Here is a 15,352-nt window from a genome sequence, read left to right as displayed (position 1 = left end):
TATATCAAGAAGCTGATTTTAAAAATATGATCATTACACAAGTGCACCTTGTGCTGGGGACAATAAAAGGCCACCTTAAAATATGAAGTTTTGTCACACAACACAATGCCACAGATGTCTCAAGTTTTGAGGGAGCCCTTTTGTGGGGAAAAACTCATTCCGATTGGCTGGGCCGGGCTCCCCAGTGGGTGGGCCTATGCCCTCCAAGGCCCACCCATGGCTGCACCACTGATTGACTGATTTCATTAAATGAACTGTAACTCAGTCAAATCTCTGCAATTGTTGCATGTTGCGTTTATATTTTTGTTTAGAATAAATAGGATAAACTGAGTCCAATATGAAGAGAAAATGCTTTTAATAAAATTAACTAAGTCAGTTTTGACAATTTATGTCTGAAATGAGATATGGACATGACATAATCAGGCACAAACACTTAAAAAACGGTGTTATTACAATGTTACAGACTAATGTTACAACATTTATTTTCCTCAACCTAAACATATAAAATAATTTACACATTACTATGTGTGGTTTAATGGGACAGGTTATTTTCTATACAGCCATACTATTAACAATTACATATTTACATCTGCATTCAGGCCTACTGTACCCTCCCTTCACTGAAGGTAAATAAACCACCTATATCTGGCAAAAATACATCTGAGATCTATAACAATGTGGAATTATTCAAAGTTGAACTATTACATACAATTAATTCATTAAATAGCTTGAATACTTATTAGTTGTTCAAACGCATTATTAGAATGGTTCAAATACAAAAAAAGAGCTTTTTAAAATGATGCCACCCCTAGCCTATTTGCAACACTTTGCATTGCCAAGTGAAGTTATAGTGTCCCACTTCACATGCTAGTCCTACAAAATCTCTCATCCAACAGCCTAACAACATTCCAAGGAATTTGATCTTCAGCATTACAGAATAAAACCCAATATACAAGAACTATTATTGCAGGCTATTCCTCTAGTACAGGACAGTTGTAGGCCTCATTTGGGGCTCTACCAGGGTCTCCACATGGACTCGGAATAAGCCGCTGTGGGCATGTTCAGAACATCCTGGTTCTCAGCGTCCACAGAGATGTGATTCTGCTCAGAGTCAGTCTCCTCCAGATCCGAGCACAGGTCATCGCTGGAGGTAGTGGAGGGCGCTGGGGAGAGGGCTGAGGAGCTGCCGCTGGAGATGCTCTTTCCCCCAGGGGAGACCAGTGCTAAGTATATGCCCTCAGAACTGGGCCAAGTGCTGTTACTGTTAGTGGAGCAGTCTGTCATGATATCTTGGATCATCACCTGGAATTTGTCCTCGTCGTTTAGGGGCATACATTCGAGGAGGTGGTTCAAGAGCTCTGCCGCAATGGTCACGTCAATTCCAGGGCAGTTGGACACGAAGGTGTGCACCTCATGCATGCACTGGATGTAGCCAGCAGCAAACCTTTCACGTGCCTCCCGATTCACAGTGTCCACCTCTGACAAAGCACAGACAGAAAGGTACATTTATAACAATCTTCATTTTATCACCCTGTTGCAGGAGAACATTACTGCAATGCATGAAATGTAACACATGCAGTGTATTTGAGGTTTAAAACGGATTCTGAAGTTTGTTATTAACGCTTTGAAATTTGAATCAACCTCTACAAAAATGTCCATTAATTATAATCCACATAATTCACATTTCCTGTTGCCGCTGGATTATGTTCCTGCTGTAGCAAACTGTCTTAAATTAAGATCCTACATATGTAGGCCTACACACTACTTTCCACTAGTTGTATGAAATGTCCACGTGCATAATACCATCGCGTGCATAAACCTAGCCTATGGGCCTATCTTACCTTGTGCTCGGCTTTGAATGATACTCTCCACTCGTTTCACAGTCATCTCCAGTACTTCGGCGTTCTCCATCTTTAATTGTAACTGTGAATGTCAGATTGATCAAATGTAAATAACTGGTTTACAATGTAACGATAATAGGCTACACAAAGAGAGGGAGAGTGTCAGATAACGTGACATAAAATGTGCAAAAACGTACATCTGTGTCTGCGAGCAGAACTCGGAGTTCTTGCAAACTTTCATTGATGCGAGCCCGTCTCTTTTTCTCAACCAACGGTTTTCTGGTCTGAAAAAAAAAAAAAAACATTGACCGCACATGAATAAATTATATTAAGTTACACTAAATAACACTCAATACACAACAATCAGCGATACTTTGGCCTACCTTTCTGTCCACTTTAATGCCATAGTATTCAACCTCGTCTCTTCTCAGTCCGTTTTTACTATTGGGAGTGGGGGCCATGTTGGAGAAGTTTAACCCAGACACTGCCAAAAACGGAGGGTTGATAAATCCACACGACCGTTACACACCGTGAATGGGACAGATGGCCTCCGGTCCCTGTTGCAAACAAAGCCAAACTGTACTTGTGCAGACGGGCACTTGATTTGTTATGCAGCCTCAAGCGCAACGATAGTGCCAGTAGTAGGTATTTATAACGCCTCACCCAATTTACATGTGAATAGAGGGGCTGACTACGCGAGCAGAAGATTGTTGAGCGCAATGCGAATCAGCCAATCGCTGGTCTAGCATTTTGTCCTCTGAGCGCTATGGCAGTTGTCGGCAGAGAGAGAGAGAGGACTTGGCTCGACCGTAAGAGGGTTATTCTTTGGTCTGTGTCCCGGCCCGAAATAGTTTATTCTTTCATAACCCACCATTCTAGTAGTGCTCCTGAGACCAATATGTTTTGAAAGAGATGGAATGAAATGATGATAATAAATAGCAAAGAGACAGTATTTTATCGTCAACTTTAAAAACAGCATTATAGGCCTATAACTTTACTTAACACATAAAAACAATATTTATTGAATTAGCAAATATAAAACGCTAAGTAAAAAAAATACCTAAAGGATCATTTTGAATGTGCCCTATAAATGCTTTATATCGTAGGCCTACTCACCATACCTTACAACTCAAACAAGCACTTAGCCTCATCACAACCAATTGCCAAATGCCATTAGCCTCTTGCAACAGTCACAGACAATTCTTATGGTATGTCATTAGTCACCTTTACGTGTATTTCAAGTTTAATTGTGGGACATTGCATATGCTGTCCAAAGATGAGGCCAATTCCAACCCAATCCAACACAATTAACAGAATGGGACATTAAATCAAATCAAAGTGTATTTGTCACGTGCGCCGAATACAACAGGCGCCGAATACAACAGGTGTAGACCTTACAGTGAAATGCTTACTTACAGGCTATAACCAATAGTGCAAAAAGGTATTAGGTGAACAATAGGTAAGTAAAGAAATAAAACCACAGTAAAAAGACAGGCTATATACAGTAGAGAGGCTACATACAGACACCGGTTAGTCACGCTGATTGAGGTAGTATGTACATGTAGATATGGTTAAAGTGACTATGCATATATGATGGACAGAGAGTAGCAGTAGCGTAAAAGAGGGGTTGGCAGGTGGTGGGTGGGACACAAGGCAGATAGCCCGGTTAGCCAATGTGCGGGAGCACTGGTTGGTCTGCCCAATTGAGGTAGTATGTACATGACCATGCATATATGACAAACAGAGAGTAGCAGCAGCGTAAAAATAGGGGTTGGGGGGGCAAACACAATACAAATAGTCCGGGTAGCCATTTGATTACCTGTTCAGGAGTCTTATGGCTTGGGGGTAAAAACTGTTGAGAAGCCTTTTTGTCCAAGACTTGGCACTCCGGTACCGCTTGCCATCAAATCAAATCAAATGTATTTATATAGCCCTTCGTACATCAGCTGATATCTCAAAGTGCTGTACAGAAACCAAGCCTAAAACCCCAAATAGCAAGCAATGCAGGTGTTGAAGCATGTTGGCTAGGAAAGGTCAAAACCGAGGAAGAAACCTAGAGAGGAACCAGGCTATGAGGGGTGGCCAGTCCTCTTCTGGCTGTGGAGATTATAAACGAACATGGCCAAGATGTTCAAATGTTCATAAATGACCAGCATGGTCAAATAATAATAATCACAGTATTTGTCGAGGGTGCAGCAAGTCAGCATCTCAGGAGTAAATGTCAGTTGGCTTTTCATAGCCGATCATTAAAAGTATCTCTACCACTCCTGCTGTCTCTAGAAGGTTGAAAACAGCAGGCCTGGGACAGGTAGCACGTCTGGTGAACAGGTCAGGATTCCATAGCCGCAGGCAGAACAGTTGAAACTGGAGCAGCAGCACAGCCAGGTGGACTGGGGACAGCAAGAAGTCATCATGCCAGGTATTCCCGAGGCATGGTCCTAGAGCTCAGGTCCTCCGAGAGAGAGAGAGAAAGAAAGAGAGAATTAGAGAGAGCATACTTAAATTCACACAGGACACCGGATAAGACAGGAGAAGTACTCCAGATATAACAAACTGACCCTAGCCCCCAGACACATAAACTACTGCAGCATAAATACTGGAGGCTGAGACAGGGGGGGTCAGGAGACACTGTGGCCCCATCCGATGATACCCCCGGACAGGGCCAAACAGGAAGGATATAACCCCACCCACTTTGCCAAAGCACAGCCCCCACACCACTAGAGGGATATCTTCAACCACCAACTTACCATCCTGAGACAAGGCCGAGTATAGCCCACAAAGATCTCCGCCACGGCACAACCCAAGGGGGGGCGCCAACCCAGACAGGAAGATCACATTAGTGACTCAACCCACTCAAGTGACGTACCCCTCCTAGGGATGGCATGAAAGAGCAGCAGTAAGCCAATGACTCAGCCCCTGTAATAGGGTTAGAGGCAGAGAATCCCAGTGGAAAGAGGGGAACCGGCCAGGCAGAGACAGCAAGGGCGGTTCGTTGCTCCAGAGCCTTTCCGTTCACCTTCACACTCCTGGGCCAGACAACACTCAAATCATATGACCCACTGAAGAGATGAGTCTTCAGTAAAGACTTAAAGGTTGAGACCGAGTTTGCGTCTCTTACATGGGTAGGCAGACCATTCCATAAAATTGAGCTCTGTAGGAGAAAGCCCTGCCTCCAGCTCTTTGCTTAGAAATTCTAGGGACAATTAGGAGGCCTGCGTCTTGTGACTGTAGCGTACGTGTAGGTATGTACGGCAGGACCAGATCAGAGAGATAGGTAGGAGCAAGCCCATGTAATGCTTTGTAGGTTAGCAGTAAAACCTTGGAATCATCCCTTGCCAGTGTAGGGAGGCTAGCACTGGAGTAATATGATAAAATTTTGGGGTTCTAGTCAGGATTCTATCAGCCGTATTTAGCACTAACTGAAGTTTATTTAGTGCTTTATCCGGGTAGCCGGAAAGTAGAGCACTGCAGTGGTCTAACCTAGAAGTAACAAAAGCATGGATTCCTTTTTCTGCATCATTTTTGGACAGAAAGCTTCTTATTTTTGCAATCTTACATAGATGGGGAAAAAGCTGTCCTTCAAACAGTCTTGATATGTTCGTCAAAAGCGAGATCAGGGTCCAGAGTAACGCAGAGGTCCTTCACAGTTTTATTTGAGATGACTGTACAACCATTAAGATTAATTGTCAGATTCAACAGAAGATCTCTTTGTTTCTTGGGACCTAGCACAAGCATCTGTTTTGTCCGAGTTTAAAAGTAGAAGGTTTGCAACCATCCACTTCCTTATGTCTGAAAACACTGGCTTCTAGCGAGAGCAATTTTGGGGCTTCACCATGTTTCATTGAAATGTACAGCTGTGTGTCATCCGCATAGCAGTGAAAGTTAACATTATTGTTTGTCTTCAGGAAGACCTTTTGTCCAGATGGGAAAGGGCATTGTGGAGTGCAATAGAGGTTGCATCATCTGTGGATCAGTTGGGGCGGTATGCAAATTGGAGTGGGTGTAGGGTTTCTGGGATAATGGTGTTGATGTGAGCCATTACCAACCTTTCAAAGCACTTCATGGCTACAGAGGACGTGAATGCTACAGATCTGTAGTCATTTAGGCCAAGTTTGAATTGGAAAATGTGCCACATTTCATTCCAGTCCTATTTCAGTCTTGAATAGGCTAAAGGAATGTCTTATCTACATTGTATTCCACTGTAGGCCTGTTCATCCTTGGGCACATGGGCTCCATCCATGCTTCTGTTTATTGAGAAGTGTACAATTAATTTGAGATAATATTGTTTTCTCTCCATTTGTGCTCTATTCCTCTCTACAGATCTGACAGACATACAGACATCTCATACACTGCTAGAGAGGTTGTTATTATCTCATATGAATAGTTCATTACTGCTCAGTAGGAAGATGCACATACGATATGGCCTTTATAAGAATAAAACAGCCCTTAAACCAAATAAAGTGTTACCACAACTTTTTCAACAGTGTGACATCACACCTTATATAGCTTATAAGGTGTGTACCTTTATCAGTTACTATACCAACTGAATTTTGCTCTGCCCGGAGTTCCCCTAAAGTACCCCCTCATGTGTATTTTACCAGTAAGCCTGTGGTCTCAAGAGTCTTCTCAAGTACCCCTGTGGATGGGCAGAGTACCCCCAAGGGTCCTAGTACCCCTGGTGGGAACCCCTGATTATAAATGGGTGGTTACATTCACATACTCTCACATATCCAATTTCCCGTCATTAAAGAGATAATTTGAGTATCACTCCTGTATATGAGTATCATTATAAACTTCCAGAATATCAGAGCCTATTGAGGAAAATCAGCAGAGAAAAAACGATACAAATAAAGATAAGGAAGTTATACCCATATCTGGTGCAAAACTTCAAAATAAAAGTCCCTGAACGAATCTCGCAAATAAACCCCTATTTCTGAATCGAATTCATGCAGTGAATTCAGGTGCAAAATTGTTTTTAGTCCAGAAATATCGATACAAACATCAATCAAATTATTATAAAACATAATAACATCGACAACAGGTTAATAAAAGCAACATGTTGATCAAGCCATATGGATGTCGACTCTTACTTTGAAAAGCGATTGGGGTCTGATTTTTTTCCGAGTCCTACACAGAATTGTTCGTCACAGCTACGCTCATCTGAGGTCAGAGAGGAGCCTGATACGACGGGGGCGAGAGAACAGTGCAACTATATAATCTACCAGTGTCGAATGAGGAAGTCAGTGTAGTGAAAAAGATAAAACATACAAAGATGGTGAAGATAACTTTCCAGCCGATCACGGCGCAGAAACCAGAGAAGGAGCTCGATGGAGACAAAGCCGAGATTCTCATGCCCTATGAACACGTGAGTTCAGCGTCTCTTTTCTTTGTTCCATGAGTATTGACAGCGTTGGGGTAAAATAGGGATGTTTTGCTGACCAATGCAATTAATTAGATTATATCAGGGCTATATGTTTTCTTATTTGCGTTATAGTTCAATCGTTCACTATTTGTTCATGTAGCCTAATGATTGCGTTGATGTAAATTGCTAAATATATTACAGTCCAAAAGAGCCCATAACATCAGTTGTAGACTAATTTGCATAGTAGGCTACCACGATATCATTTAGGCTACTGTTACAGTATCATGTGTTACTACTACTGTTACTAGAAAGTATACACTGCTGCGGTGAAAGCGCTGGAAACACGCATACAAAGTAGCCTAACCTTTTAAAATCGATACAAGCTAGCCAGCGAAGCCCGAGGATGTTGACATTACGTCACCTTGTGAGGCTAGCTGGGGACACTGCAGATAACTCGGTGTGCAGCAGACGTAACCACGAATCGTAGGCTGGCTATGCTAGACCATACTACTCGAGTAATTACTATGTTTATCTACAACTTCCAAGACAACACGTTATTAGGTTTATATTGGGAAGTTGAATCTTCTGGACAGTCTGTAAATTGTGCAAACAAATGGGGACGTTATCGCTGCGTTATGGTTACGTCACCGAGGTGTTTTTCCCCAGCAAATCCAGCAGGTAGCGCGTAAGGGGCACCTGCGCAGTTGGGCTGTTTTTAGAAATAAGGGTGCATGTATTTCAATAGTGAAGTGGGATTTCCTTTCCTTGTGTCATTGCCCTCATCTATGCAGTCTGCACTGATCTAAAAATACTTCCCAGGTGCAATATGCTAGAAGAAAGTCCTACTTTGGTTGGCTTTCATCTGTTCTCTTCTTTTAAATCGGATAAAGGAGATGAGGAAAGGAAGTGGCACTTGTTGAGAGAGTCATAAGAAATATGCATTTGGTTACAGCTGTCAGGGAGTTGCTAAAAGGGTGGCCATACTGCATTTGCATAGAAAGCCTCCCACACTGTTGTGTCTATATGAAGCTGCTCAATATGTTAGCACTGACATCACAGTTATAGGTCTGTCTGTCATTAGAGTGCACCTAGATGGGATATTGTCAGGCATGCTAATACAATTCATAGTAAATCTGAAACTTATGCTGAACATTGAATTGTATTTCTGCAAGTGACAGAATCCATGCATTTACAGCTTTGCAGTTGAATTGTCAATCTAAGCAACTGTAGGAGCTAGATAACTCTACCCTCATCCATCAGATTCAGAAATGCTCAACATTGACTTGATTATGACCCCCAAATGGATGTGAGTTTCTAGGCTCTAGAAATTAGGCTGTATTTCACTAGTCAGATTAGCTAGCTCAAGTAAGATCAAATCTAGATCTGACGTAGAACTACACTGAACAGAAATATAAACGCAACGTGTAAGATGTTGGTCCCATGTTTCATGAGCTGAAAAAAAAAATCCCTTTTAGTTTCCATATGCACAATAAGTTTATTTCTCTAAAATGTTGTGCACACGTTTTTTTTAATATCCCTGTTAGTGAGCATTTCTGCTTTGCCAAGACAATCCATCCACCTGACAGGTGTGGCATATCAAGAAGCTGATTAAACATCATGATCATTACACAGGTGCACTTTGTACTGGGGACAATAAAAGGCCACTTTAAAATGTGCAGTTCTGTCACACAACAGGGGAAGGGGCTAATATTTCTGTATGTAAAACTCATTCTGATTGGCTGGCCTGGCTCCCCATCCCAAGTTTCCTCCCAGGCCCACCCATGGCTGCACCCCTGCCTAGTCATGGGAAATCCATAGATTAGGCCCTAATGCTTTTATTTAAATTTACTGATTTATTTATATGAGCTTTAACTCAGTCAAATCTTTGAAATTGTTGCATTTATATATTTTTGTTCAGTATACATCTGTGTTTGGCAAGTCCCAATCTGAAGGTGTGAGATCGTGTACCTCAAATGAATGACATGGTTATGATTTTGACGTCATGTAGGGAGGTGGGAGACAGGGGATGCTCGTAAAGGAGACGTGTGGATACCAAATCTGTATGTGTGTGTATAAGGATTATTAATACCAAATCTGGCTTGAGATTCCACTTCCACGCCATCACTGTGATCACTCCCTCCCACTGGAGGTGTGTGTGATGTAACGCTGTCACAGCTACAAGTAGGGCATGTGGAAGTCGAATCCTAAGAATAGAACTCCCAGACAACCGTGACAGCCTCCCTCGCCATCACTCGGCAAGCACATCGCAATCTGCCTCATCCCTTTTGATCCTCCATAGTCCCTAGCAACTGTGTGTGGGTACCGTTTCTAGGTGCCGAGTAGTGTGTCGCTAATAGCAAACAGATTGACGGTAGGGCTGAGAGACTGGGGGTGGGCAGTTGGGATGACAAGGCATCTTCAGCATCTCTAGCCTTCAGCCTATATTATAAAACAGATTTATTTCTGCTCTGATCAATGTGACTATCTGCTTATCTATTACCACCAACATCGAGTGAAACGGAAACTGCTCTTTCATAGTGGGAGCATCTTGCTGATGAATCAAATAAAATTTTATTTGTCACAGGCGCTGACTACAACAGGTGTAGTAGACCTTATTGTGAAATGCTTACTTACAAGCCCTTAACCAACAATGCAGTTCAAGAAATAGAGTTAAGAAAATATTTACTAAATAAACTAAAGTAAAAAATAAAATAAAAAGTAACACAATAAAATTGCATAACAAAATAGAGGTAATATACAGAGGGTACCAGTACTGCGTAAATGTGCGGGGGTACAGGTTAGTTGAGGTAATTTGTACATGTAGGTAGCGGTAAAGTGACTAAGCATAGATAATAAACAACAAGTAGTGGCAGTGTATAAACAAGGGGGGGGGCAATGTAAATAGTCTGGTTGGCCATTTGATTAATTAACTCTTAAGTTGAATAATTTGATCTGACATTGGCCTGTAGGTCTGACCTGTGTATTGTTTCTTTCTCCAGGAGGAGCTGGTTCTTCCCCGGAGGCCAAAGCAGTCTCATCTGAACGGGCTGTGTTGTCTCACCTTTGGCCTGGTGGTCTTCATGTCAGGACTGGTGCTGGCCTCCATATACGTCTACCGGTACTACTTCATACAACAGGTATACTACTATACTGCACCGCTCTGCACTCCACTATACAACTACCACTAGTACCTCCTATTTTATACCAACGTCTACCGGTACTACTTCATACAACAGGTATACTACTATACTGCACCGCTCTGCACTCCACTATACAACTACCACTAGTACCTCCTATTTTATACCAACGTCTACCGGTACTACTTCATACAACAGGTATACTACTATACTGCACCGCTCTGCACTCCACTATACAACTACCACTAGTACCTCCTATTTTATACCACAGGTCAGATATTATACTATTTTTGCATACTACCTTACGACTATACTACTTTATACTACTGTACAACTGCCAGTAGTAGCTACTATTACATCATACCTCACATGTTCAATCATACAGACAGATTGGTTCTGATTGAAGAAATGATGCATGCTATAGATATACCACAGATGGATATCCCCATGACTATACTAACCCTGTTCTGCTCTGTTCTCCCTCTGTGTGTTCTAGATTCCTGAGGACAGCCTGTTCCACTGCAGGGTTCTGTATGAGGACTCTGTGTACGCCCCCCTGCACGGCAGACAGGAGCTGGAGGAGAACGTGGGCATCTACCTGGACGACAACTACGAGCAGATCAGCGTGCCCGTGCCCCACTTCGGAGGGAGCGACCCCGCAGACATCATCCATGACTTCCAGAGGGTAAGTCATCCCTATGCCTGTCCCACACACTCATTGTGTAGTGTGATACAAGGTGGCCATTTTGTGTCCAAATGCTCGCCCATTGGTATACATATGAGAATAGGATTCTGGAGGACATGTCTATTAGGGTCAGTGGTCTATAAGGCAATGAACATTTTATGTGATCTTTTCTGTTAGTTAGCATACTGGAGTGAAAATAAAAATCTAATTGTATTTGTCACATGTGCCGAATACAACACATGTAGACCTTACTGTGAAATGCATACTTACAAGACCTTAACCAACAATGCAGTTTTAAGAAAAGAGTTAAGAAAATAATTACTAAATGAACAAAAGTTTTATTTTATTTGATAAAAAACATGATTAATGTTTTGTTGTCATTTCTAATTCCAGGGTCTGACTGTGTACCATGACATTTCCCTGGACAAGTGTTACGTGATTGAGCTCAACACCACCCTGGTCATGCCACCAAGGAACCTCTGGGAGCTGCTGGTCAACGTCAAGGTACGCTATTGTGTTGTATCTGGGTTAGGTCTGTCAGAGGAAAATTGTTTGTGTGTGTGTGGCTGTCCATCAGAGGGACAGTCTGCACATGCATATTTATTATACAAAAGGACATTGCAGCCATGTGTACCGTCTGTCCTGTGAAGGGCATTGTACTAACGGAGGGTTTCCAAATGGCGGCACGCAGGCCAAACTTTGTATACAGTAAAAAATAAACACCAAATCAGCTCCAAGTGATTTTAATTTAAGTAGTCTGTTCCTAAGTAGTCCCATGCATAATAGAGAGATATGACATGATCGTATACAAATGTAAGCAAGGTTTGAAATGATTGTTTTAGTCAAACATTAAATCTGTTTGGGATTCTTGTGGTCAATTTACAGTCTACATATTATATGTAATTATGTTCCGGGCCCCCCGAACATCCGCTCAATAAAAATCAGTTTAGTGGCTGAATCTAGTTGATGATCCCTGTACTAACGTGTGTTTGTGTTTCTCTCCCTCTCCAATAGAAGGGGACTTATCTGCCCCAGACCTACATTATCCAGGAGGAGATGGTGGTGACGGGGAGGGTGAGGAACATGAGACCGCTGGGGCCCTTCATCCACCGGCTCTGCTACGGCAAAGACACCTACCGCCTCAAACGCCGACGCGACGCACGTCGACGTAAGTACAACACACACACACCAACAACACATCATTTTCCCTTCTGTCTCACACATCCACATACACTTTCACACACAGATGTCCTTATCAACATGAGATGCATGTAAATACTAGGTCATCAGTTAGGCTCTTCCTGTCCTGCACAGAGGAGGGGAGAACAAAGGGTTGTGTGTTTCACAGTAGTCACTGTGTCTGTCTGAATCCATGGGCTGGCTGACTGTCTGGTGACACCCCTCATCACAGAGGAAACGGAGATGGCCAGGTCCATATCGGTGCTTCCTGTGCTGGCTCAGAGAGTGAGAGTGTGTGGGCTCTGCCAGGCGCTTGCCTCCCACTGTATGAGTTCTAAGTGATCTCCATGCACAGATCCTTCTTGATCACCATGTCAGAACCATCGTGTGTGTGTGCATGTGAGTCATTTTTCCAACACACCACGCAGCTCCAATGATCAGACAGCGTGCGTGGGGGAGGAAGTGATGCGTAGTAGTGATGTGCTCCATGAGCCTCTGTGATTGGCGAGTTGTAAAACCAGAGCATTGATGTAACATGCTTCCTCTGAGCACATATATGGGCTGACGAGCAACTACATTGATCAAAGATGAGGCTGGTATGGGTAGTCATGGTAACAGTGAGGTAGGCAGTGGGATCCCCCTCAACAATATTGTTCAACATCTAGTCTTCAGAGGATGATACCATAATGGTTATTAGGCCCATAGTATGTTGACATATGGGGAGTTACCTCTGTAACCCAGCAAAGCAATAGCACCATAGATATCCCAAACCCTATGGATCATATATCATATGTATAACATCATTGAACATAACATTTAAATGTTATTGAACATGACACATACAACTGTGTGTAAGCTTACCTCTCTTCCATTCTTCTCTCCCTCCTCCAGGCATCAACAAGCGTGAGGCGAGGAACTGCCACAGCATCCGTCACTTTGAGAACACCTTTGTCGTTGAGACAGTGATCTGCGACAGGGTCTAAATACTGAGAAAGAAGATGGCAAGATGGCCACCCTACACCACCAAGCCCACTCTGAAACCATACCTCGCGCATCCCTTAGGCTTTATATTGCACTTTAAAAAGCATGTGTTTGTCCAATAGTTTATTTGAATGTTTTTTTTATTCCTTTTTTGTCCCAAGTTGAATTGTTGTTTACTGCTCTGGTGTTGTTTCTATTATTTGTTTGTTTTTTGTATTCCAATGATCTGTATATTTCGATAATGTCGGTAATGCGATGAATATGTAGCTTTTTTGTTTGGGATTTCATGTCATGTTGTTGCACTGATGTTTTTTATTTGTATCGATTTGAAGTCGACGCATAATCAGATGAGTTGTCTTACGTTTTTACTTCAATCGATTCAGATTGAGTTAGTCCTTTCTGTATAGTACTTCTAACCATGTGCAGTGTGTGTGACAGTGAGGAGAATTGGGCGTTACGATGCTGCGTGTGTTGTGCACACACACATGTTTCTATTTGTCTCTTGGTTCAACCAAATGAACCCATGATGATGTCTTGTTTTGGATGTCCAGAAATACCGAAACATACCTCATATATTTTAGATGGGTTTTTTTTCGCCTGCAATTTAAATCATCAATTGTTTTGTGTATGTATTCTGCATCGTTCCTATAAGCAATATATACTGTATATGGATTTTTCTTGGATTTCATATTCACATGTGCATAGATTTTTATCTGAGCTTCTTTTGTGATTGAATGATAATTTCTCTATGGTTTGTCCCTCTTGTGGTATCTTCCAGTGGTTGACTCTCTGGGTCTCACATGGCTTTAGACTGTATAAAGTAGCAGTGCTTTGGACGGGCCAACGTAACCAAATTTATAGTCACTAACGCTATGTTGAGTCCTGAGTGTGTTACTTAGGCATATATAGATTACCTACAGATGTAGCCTCTTAATTTTATCAAGAACATTCCTGAAATGTAAAACTTGTGTATTTTGAGGTTTAAAAAAGGCTTCTGAAGTTTGAAATGTCAGACTTGATTTCCCCTTACAGAAAATGTATCAACACCTACAAAAACATATAATTTACATTTCCTGTTGCTGCAGGATTATTTTCTTTCTGTAGCAAACTGGCTCAAATTAAAATCCTACATCTGTACATTTGGATAGGTTTTAGAGTTGAACTCTTTCTTTCGGTGTGTCTTTCTGGCTACGTCCTGATTCTGAGAGGGAGTGTGCAAGTGCACACTTCAGGAGAAGGGTGGAGAATTAGATGCAGCCGCCCTCTTTCTCCTGTCTTAGTAGTGGGCTTGGCCTCTTGTCTGCAGTTGAGTCCTTGTAGCCGGTCTCCATTCCCACTATCCAGACTATCTCTCTATTGCATGCCTCTCTCTCTCTTAACCTTTTTTTTTTACAATCGATCTACTGTATGATATAGAGAAATTCTGTTGCTGTTTTAAAGGGGATCTACTGTATGATATAGAGAAATTCTGTTGCTGTTTTAAAGGGGATCTACTGTATGATATAGAGAAATTCTGTTGCTGTTTTAAAGGGGACCTACTGTATGATATAGGCTTTCATGATCTGTCCCCTTCTGACTCGCCATGCTGTACAGTCATTTAGTTTGTAATAGCTTCTCTTACTACCTAATAAATAAACATGTAAAACATCCTTTCTTTGATTTTTCATTGTGTGTGTGTGTTTTAGACAAACAGAAATACACTTAGAATACAAAGGATATCATGGGTACCAAAATCTACAATGTTTCATATTTCTCTTAAATAAAAATAATACAATTTCCGCAAAACACCATTAACTCAAGCACAGCGTTCAAACCAATGACCAATAATCATTGAAAATTACATCTCCCTTCAGAGGAAGACATTCAAGAGCTTTATAAAAAAAACGTTCTAAAACATGTATATAGACCGAAGCTGTAATGTAACTTGTAATAGACATTTGGTGCATGAATGATGTATCTAGGCCACTTCAGGGATATTAGTGACATCTCTCTCTCCTGCCACACAAACTGCACACACACTCAACACAAGTAAAAAAAAATCCCCACAACATCCAAACATGACAGAAGTCAATTTCACAAGGGAAGCGAGACTAAGCGATACAGGACAAATGAGTGTGCTTCTTATGTCAACACCCTACCAAAGTAATTTCCTGACATTTGTCGTTTG

The 15,352-nt window shown here is 41.9% G+C and overlaps 2 protein-coding genes across 2 annotated transcripts; one reads left to right on the top strand and one right to left on the bottom strand.

The window, feature by feature from the left end:
* Positions 1-338: 338 nt before the first annotated feature.
* Positions 339-2,575, bottom strand: LOC115101798 (transcription cofactor HES-6-like). The gene is made up of 4 exons (XM_029621268.2): positions 2,225-2,575; positions 2,039-2,125; positions 1,842-1,923; positions 339-1,478 (listed from the first exon to the last, which is right to left on the bottom strand). Exons 1-4 carry the CDS (start codon positions 2,300-2,302, stop codon positions 1,015-1,017), a joined length of 711 nt encoding a protein of 236 aa, XP_029477128.1. The 5' UTR covers positions 2,303-2,575; the 3' UTR covers positions 339-1,014.
* A 4,406-nt stretch (positions 2,576-6,981) lies between these two features.
* On the top strand, positions 6,982-14,834 carry LOC115103158 (integral membrane protein 2C-like). The gene is made up of 6 exons (XM_029623877.2): positions 6,982-7,206; positions 10,203-10,340; positions 10,837-11,025; positions 11,419-11,529; positions 12,040-12,193; positions 13,096-14,834. Exons 1-6 carry the CDS (start codon positions 7,114-7,116, stop codon positions 13,185-13,187), a joined length of 777 nt encoding a protein of 258 aa, XP_029479737.1. The 5' UTR covers positions 6,982-7,113; the 3' UTR covers positions 13,188-14,834.
* Positions 14,835-15,352: the final 518 nt, after the last annotated feature.

This window comes from Oncorhynchus nerka, linkage group LG20, assembly GCF_034236695.1.
Source record: "Oncorhynchus nerka isolate Pitt River linkage group LG20, Oner_Uvic_2.0, whole genome shotgun sequence".
Lineage (NCBI taxonomy): Eukaryota > Metazoa > Chordata > Actinopteri > Salmoniformes > Salmonidae > Oncorhynchus > Oncorhynchus nerka.
Note: the sequence above shows the minus strand (reverse complement) of the source record. Positions and strands in the feature narration are given on the sequence as shown.

Excerpts from the sequence above, each read along its gene's own strand:
- LOC115101798 (XM_029621268.2), bottom strand. The coding sequence starts at position 2,302 with ATGGCCCCCACTCCCAATAGTAAAAACGGACTGAGAAGAGACGAGGTT. Across the intron at positions 1,924-2,038 it reads TTCTGCTCGCAGACACAGAT|TTACAATTAAAGATGGAGAA; the intron begins GTACGTTTTTGC and ends TGACATTCACAG. Across the intron at positions 1,479-1,841 it reads CATTCAAAGCCGAGCACAAG|AGGTGGACACTGTGAATCGG; the intron begins GTAAGATAGGCC and ends GTGCTTTGTCAG.
- LOC115103158 (XM_029623877.2), top strand. The coding sequence starts at position 7,114 with ATGGTGAAGATAACTTTCCAGCCGATCACGGCGCAGAAACCAGAGAAG. Across the intron at positions 11,530-12,039 it reads AGCTGCTGGTCAACGTCAAG|AAGGGGACTTATCTGCCCCA; the intron begins GTACGCTATTGT and ends CCTCTCCAATAG. Across the intron at positions 12,194-13,095 it reads CCGACGCGACGCACGTCGAC|GCATCAACAAGCGTGAGGCG; the intron begins GTAAGTACAACA and ends TCCCTCCTCCAG.